The sequence below is a fragment of the Trichoderma aggressivum genome, assembly GCF_033847375.1.
Source record: "Trichoderma aggressivum f. europaeum strain CBS 100526 chromosome Unknown scaffold_001, whole genome shotgun sequence".
Classification (NCBI taxonomy): domain Eukaryota; kingdom Fungi; phylum Ascomycota; class Sordariomycetes; order Hypocreales; family Hypocreaceae; genus Trichoderma; species Trichoderma aggressivum.
Window position 1 is genome coordinate 891,309 of NW_026946367.1, and position 10,280 is coordinate 901,588.

The 10,280-nt window shown below is 52.0% G+C and overlaps 1 protein-coding gene across 1 annotated transcript; it reads right to left on the reverse strand.

The window, feature by feature from the left end:
* Positions 1-6,191: 6,191 nt before the first annotated feature.
* Triagg1_213 (uncharacterized protein) lies at positions 6,192-10,280 on the reverse strand (the record flags this gene model as incomplete). The annotated part of the gene is made up of 12 exons (XM_062897131.1): positions 6,192-6,377; positions 6,446-7,031; positions 7,094-7,248; positions 7,307-7,675; positions 7,731-7,778; positions 7,833-7,915; positions 7,992-8,140; positions 8,199-8,299; positions 8,822-9,052; positions 9,110-9,619; positions 9,679-9,814; positions 10,159-10,280. 12 exons carry the CDS (start codon positions 10,278-10,280, stop codon positions 6,192-6,194), a joined length of 2,676 nt encoding a protein of 891 aa, XP_062760563.1.

Here is a 10,280-nt window from a genome sequence, read left to right on the forward strand (position 1 = left end):
GCACATGGCCGGCGTCGTATCGACTGTGTCTGTCTGCTGCCAAGCGGTAAGCAGTAGTCACCGAAGAGTGCTCGTACAGTCACGACATCTTACTGTAGTTGGATGCCCTCCAGTACGGCCGTAGCAACCCGGATGGTATTGCATGCACATGTAATTACACACTTCGGTTTGTCACCGAAGGGTCGGTCTGGGATTCTTTCTTGTTGGTGCCATCCAAGCGGACAAAAGCTCGAGCCGCGGTAGGATAGCGGCGGTAAAAACGCCACCAGTTGGAGCGACGCTCTGCGATGCGAGTAATGAAATGGATGGCTGGAGTCTTTCCCAATCCGTCTCCCTCTGCGTTGCCTCTTGCTGCTGACTGACAAGTTCTATTGATTCGGTTGACGAGGATTGGAGCGTGTATCCGTACGGGCGCCCCCCCTCGTCCAGACCAGACAGGGCCCTCCGTCACCAGTGGCTGCTTGATGCCGGCTGTTCTCCATCAGCTCCGCCTTGACCCCAAACTGATGTGCATCCTTGTTTCTCGACTAAGGCGTTGGTGACCATGGAGAAGTTTGTCTGCGGGGCTTATAGCCGATGCCTAAGTCGAACTCTCCACTCTCTTCCCCCAGACGACACCGATGGCGACGGACGAGAGGAAGGGGGAGGCATTTGCCGGCCTGGAGTCGAGTCGGGTTGAGATTGTACCTGTACTCGTACGATACACACGAGAAGAGACGTCGTAATTTGGTTGGCAGAGGTTAGAGCCAACTCGTTCATCTCTTGTCACGTCACGTCTTTGTGAGAGGCTCAAGCTCCCAGGCCTTGTCGACTTGGAATGCTCATGGGCCGAAGCAAAGGCCGCGATGTAACCCGGGTGTTTTCACTACCTGCACCGCACACAACATATCTCGTCCAGCAGCATGAGACGATGTCTTAGCGCCAGGCAGAGCTTCCGGTCATGAGGGTTTACCAATGGAAGCTAATAGGCAGGGGGTTGTTCGTCGTTTGGCCCAATGCGCCGTAGCTCAGAAGCCGTAGAATCTTCGTTCCATCACGCCCTGGCCCCCCGAGGAGCCTAGACCACAGTCACTTGGATCGCTCTCGACCCAATCAGCACAGCGAGAGTGTGAGTTGAAGCGTTTGCTGGGCTGCTGCAAGGCTCTCTTGACACGGTTCATGCTCTCCATGTCCAGTCACGCTCATCTTTTGCTCCTTTGAGCAGGCCGTTTCCGAAGCACCCGAATGGCGATCGGGAACGGGAATCTGGCTGATGTCACAGTTGCACCAAGATTGAGCAAGAGCCGCGCAAGATGCATGTCCATGTCCATGTCCATGTCCGCCGTCTGCATGAATCAAGAGACTCGACTCGAACAAAAACCTGGAGAGAGCTGGAGCTGAAGTGAAGCTACCTGGATTCAATCCAATCCAATCCATTTACCCCACGCCCGCCGCCGTCGCCACTAAGATAAGCGATGGCTTTAAGCGCAGCGTGCTAATTTGCGCTTGCGAGTAAGTCAGTAGAGGCGAGAGAAGAGCCCGGATTCTCGTGTCGATGCCCGGTCAAGCTGGCGTCAAAGTTCGAGGTCATTGGCTACGGGACCCGGTGGTTTGTGTGCAACCTCTTGCATGCCACGTTTGTGGCCGCGCTCCCGCCTGTCTGTTTGGATGGCTGCAGCCAAATCTCATGGGACCGGACGGAAGTCAAGGAGCACAGGGACGAAATATGTCCGAGGGCCTGCATTTTGAACGCTGAGTGAGCGACATGTCACTGTGTGGCGATGTGGAAGGGCACGAGCAGGACGGTGATCTGACGGAGCTGAAGTTTTTTCTTTTTCTTTTTCTTCTTGAGCCGGCTTACCAATAAACGTTGAGCAGCACAGCAGAAATGGAATGAAACGAACAAGAAGAAAAAGGAAACCTCCTCAGATACCTCCTACTAATGTCCGAAAACGAAGCAAGATGAAACCAACGGCGATGGCTGCCCTGGTCCGACACCACACGATCCAGAAAAGAAAAGAAAAAACTCCATAACATTAGCGTTCGCGTGGTGGCTGACTTCAAGCTTATGTTTCTACTGCATCTACTGCCTCTTTTTGTTTCGCAACTATTCCCATCACTTCTTCCGCTAAAAGCCAGCCAAAAAGAAGCGGGGACCGAGATCTTCATCTGCCGGCGCCAAAACCTGACTCGGCCTTTGCTCGCCCGAGTCTCTCCAATTCGAGTCTCGAATCCCGCAGCAATAATCAGCCCGCATCTCCGATTTCACTTTATGCCGTGCAGTTCGTCATTACGCGGAGAAAATCCGGGGTCCGTCTCTTTTATGGTTCCTTTCCAGCGACGACATTAAAAATCACAACCCATTAAATAGCACCAGTGAAGTAGAAAATGCCCGATGGATTCAATCAATCATTCGCCACCATAATCGACAGCAACAACGACGCGCCGTCTGGATAAAAACAAGACGGCGTCTGGTCCTAGTGCAGCCCCGTACGGGAACGCACATGTTCGAGTAAGCAAAAAAAAAAAAAGGGGGCGCCAAAGTAATCCAACGCAAAAAGCCAATCTTTCGTCTCCCCTGCCCATCTCGGCGATGCCGCATATCGACGGCTGTTCGTCTAAATTCGGCCAAATCCGCAAATATACTGTGACTTGTGCCCGTACAGTACACGTCCCCTACTACCTACCTCAGACTACACATGTGCAGAAGGGCGTCTTGACAAACAACACGCCATCCCTGTTCTGTTTGCCGAGATGGCGGATCGGGCAGGTTTGCTCAAAAAGCTTCTTTCTAGCATGGGAATAGAATGTCGCTTAAATCCAATACAGCCACGTGGAACCCGGTCGACTATCGAATCCTCTTGGTTGCCCTGTAACTCACATCACATCACAAGAGCATCTTTCCATCGGTGGCGGCGTTAACATTGACGATCCAGACCATCCGCCAGTAGACCAAATCCTTTGCTCGGCTCTCAGCAGGAAGCCCGCGGCCTCGTCAACAGAATCTACTTGATTCTCGTTCCACAGGCTTGGATACTAGCTGTGCCAAGACGACATGATATATGATGCTAATCTAGTGGTGCCCAGATTACATTACATGTGTAGGCCGCCAGAGCCGTGGCCGTCGCACCGTCTTATTCATGGCCCGCTTCTCCGGTTGCACCAACCTGTTTTGCTATCAACTGTTGAGGAATCACCTGCTCCGCGGACTCGAGCTGAACAATCAAACCATCATTTCATTCAGCCTTTGTTCAGCCTTTGTTCAACTGCCTATCTCTAGAATAGCGGAGGGGCCTGTGTTGTGGCGGTTTGGAAGAGTTTGCCATTTGCCCCTTTTTCGCCCAGCGTGGTACAACAACCTGCATATTCAAGCATGACCCAGCCAACCCACCAATAGTTCTACCACCAATAGCAGTATATAGCATCCCTGAAAGCTGAAAGCCACGCAATACTTTGTTGTAACTCGACATGCAGGCCATTCTGAGTTGAGCCTCGGTCGGCCTCCTCTAGGCACTCACGCGTGATTAAACAAGGCAAGAATCTAGCATCTTAATAATCCTCGTATGTAACGGTGCCTCAATCCATGCATCCAGCATGTAAGCGTCTCGTATTACACAGCGTTAAACACGTAGTTGCTCCGTCAGCGGAGCTTTCTCTCATGGCTAACGCTGTGATGTTTCTTGGCGGCGACGAGCCAGCTACAACCCAAGGTGGTTCACGATGACAAATTCGGGGCATTTCATATGTGAATTCCGCCATGTGAACTCTTCGTCACCGCATAACTATTCTTGGACGATGCCAAGTGCGACCATTCTGTCGGAGTGACAGACAAGGGTCCATCTTGAAGACGCAAGGCGAATAATGAAAAATTTTCAATACACTCTCTCACCAGGTACCCGCTGACGCTTAGACAACTTTGCATGATGCAACTAATATTGTAACTCAACCAGCAGAGCGTGTTATAATGCATCAAGATACCTTGAAGGGCGCGCCTTGTTGGTCGTGGTCCGTGTCCAAAGGATTCGAGCATCATCACGGCAGGCCACATCCGTAGCGCGCGGCGAGTCATGTAATTCCCATTCAACATTTTACGACATCCAGGTGCTATCTTAGAGCCTCCTGGTATCGTTGGGTCTGTTCAGAGCGGAAGCGTATGCCGGTATGCAAAGTAGCCGCTTCGGCAATTCGCAGTGATGAGGACGGGGGATATCGGGACCAGGCCCTGGTTTCTTGACAGATCTTTGCGACGTGGTTTCATCCAGATGACAGCGTGGATGTGCCGATGATGTGGATTACCCAGCTTGCGTGTTGACCATTCTACTCGTTAGAGTATTTGAAAAGGGGGCACATTGGGGTCCGTATTTTGGTGGAATTATCAACGGTATGACAGTCCCTGGTATAGATCTACGCATACGTAGCCACCTACTTCATAGAATCTTGTTATGTGTCTTTGGTTGTAGTGACTTTTCATCGTCATTAATTCGACAGCCATGAAGTCGTGTGTGTCAAGTCCAACTTTGGCCAAGTCAAACATTTCCGCTGGTGCTCCTCCCCAATAATCAAACTTTTGGCTCGGCTAGTCTATCCTGGCAAAAAGCTAGTTTCCTACCAAAGGCATTGCAAAATACCGCAGCGAGATGTATCAAGGTCACATCTACCCAGATGCTGGAAGTATGGTTCCTTGTTGGGTTGAGGCAGCCATGGAGCCGAGAGTGCGCTACACGACAGTTTGTTCCTTCTTTCGCACCTACTCAGAATCATCTGTGTTGAAACCAGATTTATTCATCCCTTCTACTGAACATGATATATCCCAACTCTGAACTATTATAATTGTTCCAAAAAGAGCGTTCGAAAGAAGTCCACGATAAAGTACAGAGCCAAGCCCCGCCCATTGATAACAGGTCCAGAAATGGAATAAGTATACCATTGTATCCAGAAGCTTGCGAATATGAAAGACTGCCCATAAAATCGATTCAAGACTCTAGACCCTTCCAACTCTGCACAAAACATCACATAAAGCGTAAACTGGCACGGAAAACGCTTCCAGCTAGAATTAAGTTGGCAATGTAAATATTCGCAAATCCCTTACAAACAATCAAACCCTCCAACAACCGAATTCTCAACCCCCACATTAAGAAAGCATCTCATTTCCCACCTCACCATCCCAATACCAACACGATGAGACCAAAAAAAACCACGTCTCACCAACATTGGCATTCACACAACCCAGTCAACAGTCCAACAATACAACAATAATACAATAATACAAACCCAACACTCCAAAACATCACCCCATATCCTAATTCCAATCTCAATTCCAATCTCACACCCCAAAAGCCAACTCCCCAAACCTCATCCAAACCATCAACTAGTCAGCGCTAAATCTCCAACGTATAGGCAGTAAAACCAACCGATCAAATCAACTTGCGACCTTAGCTCAGCTGGGAGAGCGTCAGACTGAAGTCTTCCAAACTCCAGTCATTTCAATTGACATCTGAAGGTCGTGTGTTCGATCCACACAGGTCGCATGTTTTTTTTGTCCTTTTTTCAAACTTGACTTCTTTTTTTTTCGTATCCCCTCTCTCAATCAAAACTGCTCCAAGTAAAAGTCCTCTTTTAAAAAAAAAATACTAGGAAATTCCATGTATCCAAGTCGTTTTCCACAACGACAAACCATCAAAGGCGCCACGCAGGCTTATCAAGTCCACCGCGTGGTGGCGTCCATCACATCCCAATCTTTAACTCAACATCAATTCACACTCTCCCCATACACACACATATAGAAGAAATTATCAATACTCAATTATCGTTATCCTAATCCATATCCAAACCGCTAGATCCCTCCACAGGGACCATAGGCATGCCAGACAGAACCAAGGCGCGCGCGTAAATGCTCGCGAAAACTGTAAATGAGAGAGAGACAGACACACACAGAGGGAGTGAAGCATTATATACAGAAAATACCCCATATCGTCAAGCCAGCAAAATTAACAACCCTCTCTGGGATAGGGGCTTATAAAAACCGGTGTTGCCAACATCCACGGGTGCGAAAATAAAAAAAGTAATAGTTCTCGGGGTGCAAAAAAAAGTCGTATGTATATATTCAAGCTTCATTTTGTTCTTTAATTTCCTTCACACACACATGCCAAAAACAACTTAAATAGCCAAAAAATTATCGTTGCAGCAAATCGAGGAAGCGTACGCCTATTCGCTTACTGGCCAGGGAGGCCCTGGGGAACAGGGAAACGGCGTCCGCGCTGGGCAGCCTTCGCACGGTGCCTTGAGCGCTGGCCGTACTTGGGGAGCTGGTCGAGGGCGCTGGGCAGGGTGACGTTGGCCGTCTCGAGATCGATGGCAAGGCTGGGAACGCTCTCGAGAGGAATGCTCTGTCCGTCGCGCTACACAGTGGTGTCAGTATAAATCTATACGTAAAAGCCGCAAGTCAAAGGGGCAAAGGAAAGCTTACAGTGAGAATCTCAACTTCGATGTCGCTGGAAAAGGCCTGGACGGCGTTGCGGCCGCCACCGTGCAGGAGACCCTCGATGGGGTTGTCGACGGTGAAGCCACCGTTGACCAAGCCCTCGGCAGGGAGCTTCATGACGATCAAGCTGCCGGCCTTCTGGCCAGCGACGTAGACGTTGATTTCGCAAGGACGAGTCTCAATCTCGGTGACGTTGACGGAAATCTTGGCAAAGTAACGGGTCTTGATGAGGTCGGAGGCGCGGACCTCACGCTTGCCGGAGGAGTTGGGTCCGTACAGCTGGTTGATGATGGTGGTGACGCCCGACTTGATCTGGGCCTGGGTCTTGGACCAGTACTCGATGCCCTTGTAGGAGTAACCCATGCCCTGGATGCTCTTGACGGTGTTGGAGGTGTGGAACTGGCCGTTGGCCTGGTAGAAGGGCTGCAGAGGCGAGTTGGGGGTGATGGTGGCTCCGGTCTTGCTGTTGAATCGGGACTGGCCCTTGTACGAGGCAGTGAAGATGGGCGAGTTGGGCATGATGGCCTCCCAGAAAGCCCACATGCGGTCGACGTTGGAGTGGTGCATGAAGCTAGATTGCGTTTGTCAGTTTCTCTGCCCCGTACACGATCTTGCTTGCCTTTCCCAACTTACAACAGAGGGTCGAATCCAGAGTAGTCGGGAGCGAGGAACTGGTTGCCGCAAGCACCGTCCCAGTGGATGGCGTTGTGGATCTGCTCAACATTGATACCAGGTCCGCTGGTGGAAGCGAAATCGGCAAAGTTTTGAGAGTTGGTCAGAACATCGTACTACGCTCGTGTTAGCAAGAGGCGGGCAGAGATGAAGAGGAGATCCAGGGACGCGTACAATCCAGGACTTGTAAGGGCGAGCAGCCAGGTTGGAGTTGGCGGTGTTGGGGTAGTTCTGCTGAGGCGAAGGGCAGCGAATGGTGTGGTCTTGGCCTCCGCCGGTGAAGTCGGAGCCGTAGGAACCGGTCATGGCCATGCGAGGGTAGTAGTAAGTTCGAAGAGGGTTGGTGTAATCAACAGACTTGACGCCGCTGCCGTTGGGAACGTTGATCTTGAGCGTGTTGGGGACGGTGCACGCAGGGACGGTGCTGTCGGCAGCCCAGTCCCAGTAAGGGGCTCGCAGGCTGGCCGCAGCCGCCTGGTACGTGGCGCGAACTGAGGCGGGATATCCATTGGCGATGCCCTTGGCGATGGAGACGAGAGCTTGCTATTGGGAAGAGGTCAGCGGTGAACACAATCACACAATCACAAGATGACCATACCTCGAAGAGCAAAACATAGGGGCGGTGCCAGCTGACGAAGATGTCCTCCTAAACAACGTGTTAAAAGGGCAACTGCCTAGTCAATGGATCAAGAACACATACACCGTGAGGGCAGTATCCAACCCAGCCGTCTCCGGTTTTGGCTCCGGCCTTGTTGTACTCAATGTACGGTGCGCCGTGGATGCCTAACTGGTGTTACTAAAAGCTCCGAGAGTCACGTCACCTGGCGGGAGGAAGAAAGAAAAGAAAAGAAAAGCTTACCGGCGATCTGGAAGAAGCTGTAAGGGTCGTGGGAATCCAGCTTGGACATGTTATACATGGCCTGAACGTAGAGATCCCTATTATAACACGCACAATGTGAGCCCCTCGGAATCAACTCGTCAATTTTCCCTCCCACGTCCCCATTGCGGCTGGAACACCCAATGGCTCATGTTTTGTTTTGTATTCGGCAGAGGGGCTCTCTCTTACCATTGCGGCCCCGACTTGACCAGGTCATTAATATTTTGTCTCAGCGGCACAGCAGCACCAGAAGCGACGGGAACACCAACGACGGGGATGTGTGTCGTGCCCTGTGCGAGTGAAACGGCGGCAAAAGCCAGCGCCGAGACGGAAGCCCGCAATAACATGATTGCGTTTGTTTAAAACAAAAAAACGAGTGTGAGGGTTTTAGGGAGAGTGGTGGAAAAAAAAGAGTGAACGAGGAGAATCGCAAAGGCAAGAGGGTGGATAGAATCCGAAGCGAGAGACAAGAAAAAAAGAAGAGGCGCGCCCCTTGTAGGAAGTTGTGGAATGAAAGCGAGTTCCCTTCCCTAACGCAGGTTCGGTTCTTCCTGGGTACGAGAGGAGTGCAAAAACGACCGGAGGTTGGTATATATAACTACCAACAGAAACGGACGGAGGGTATTATTACCATACCATGTACGAGCAGGTCAGGTCAGGTAAGGTAGTAATAGAATAGAATAGGGATAGAGCGGGAGGGATTCGCCAGGACGGTCAGGGGGTGGGCAGAAAGCAGCAGGCTGGACGTTTTGTATTCTTTTATTTGCTTTGGGCTTCTTGGGATTAGTTGCCGGATCGTCCACCCCACTCACACGAGCACACAGGGTCGAATCCTCCAGAGATACATGGCCGGTACGAGGGCTCGTGGTGCAAGGCGCCGGGAACTCGGTAGCAGGCAGGCTGATGGTGATGGCATGGGGGGGCGAGAGAAGAGAATCGACGGGCTTCGTGCTCGTGGTCCACGCCATTGGCTTGCCTTGCCCTCCCCCGGTCGAGTTGAACATGGCCGGCGTCCATCCCTGGATACTTCTTTTCTTCGTCTTCTTTCTCTCGTCGTTTCAGCGGCACAGAACCAGTACAAGCCCAGTACATGCTCGCACCCAGTCAGTCAAGGGAGGGAAGGCGAAGGGGATGTGGCCTCCTCCGTGGAGACACTTGCTGGAGCGGCGCCACGCCGGGCTTTGCGAGCGCCCAATCCAGTCCAATCCAATCCAATCCCGTCCAATGCAAAGTACACTCCCGGTACTCTCCCACAGCTGCTTCAGGCCAGGGCTGGACAACGATACGAGGCGCCGTGATCCAATCCGCAGCGGCTCCAGCCTGGATTGGGGCTTAGTGCCAGGGCCCGGGACAGGCGCCGTCGAAACGTGCCAGGCCAGAAGCGGGAATTGCGAGGCGTCCAAGGAGATTTCAGGGCACAGGAGGTGTGCGGGGAGGCTCCATTGTTTCCCTGCGAGTATCTTCAAGGCCTTGCGTTCGTTTCTCTCGCGCGCGAAAAAGATCGGACGGACGCGCGATGAGTGAGTGAGCGAGCGATGCGCTGGCCTGAGACACGGTCGCCGGCGAAGCGCCGACCAGCTTCTGTTCTTCTGCGGCTTACGGCGCATGTACTTTTTGCATGTATGTGCGGATACAGGTACCTACAACAGGCGCCTGGAAAGGAACGTACGATGTCGATGGTGATCCCTTCCCAGCTCTTCTGCCTTGTTGTACGGAAACAAGGCTCATATCCCAAATGCTGGGAGCGTCGAGAAGGGGCTTTTGCGGCTCCCTTGGGCACAGCATAGTGCCGAGAGCCGACAAAGCTGGTGACGGGCCAGGGATGCCGTATGTAAGCCGAGAGCCATTCAGGGACAGAAATGCATTACGAGTGTGTTGTTGTTAAGTCTTTTTTTTAGTTTATTCCCGAGCCAAAGCTTGAGTTATGCTTGACCGTGCCAAGCCCGTCAGCTGTAGTAGTAGCAAGAGAGCAAGCAAAGGGGCAGTCTTCAGCTCTCGCCGACTCTCTTCCATGGCAGCCAGCAAACACCAAAACATCCTCGTGGCATTCCTCGGATGTACATCAACGGGTCCTCTCTGCACATGTAACTGCACTGTACTCGTACTCGATGCGCGCCATCCAGCTAGTACTTCTAGTAGCAGCAGCCACCGCATGTCGGACAGCATGGATGGAACCTTGACCTTGAACCTTGGCCACGGCAATGCAAGCGATGGGCACCGGGCCATGGTCACAGCGTTCTCCATCTCCGCCTCACCGTCTGTCGATCCCAT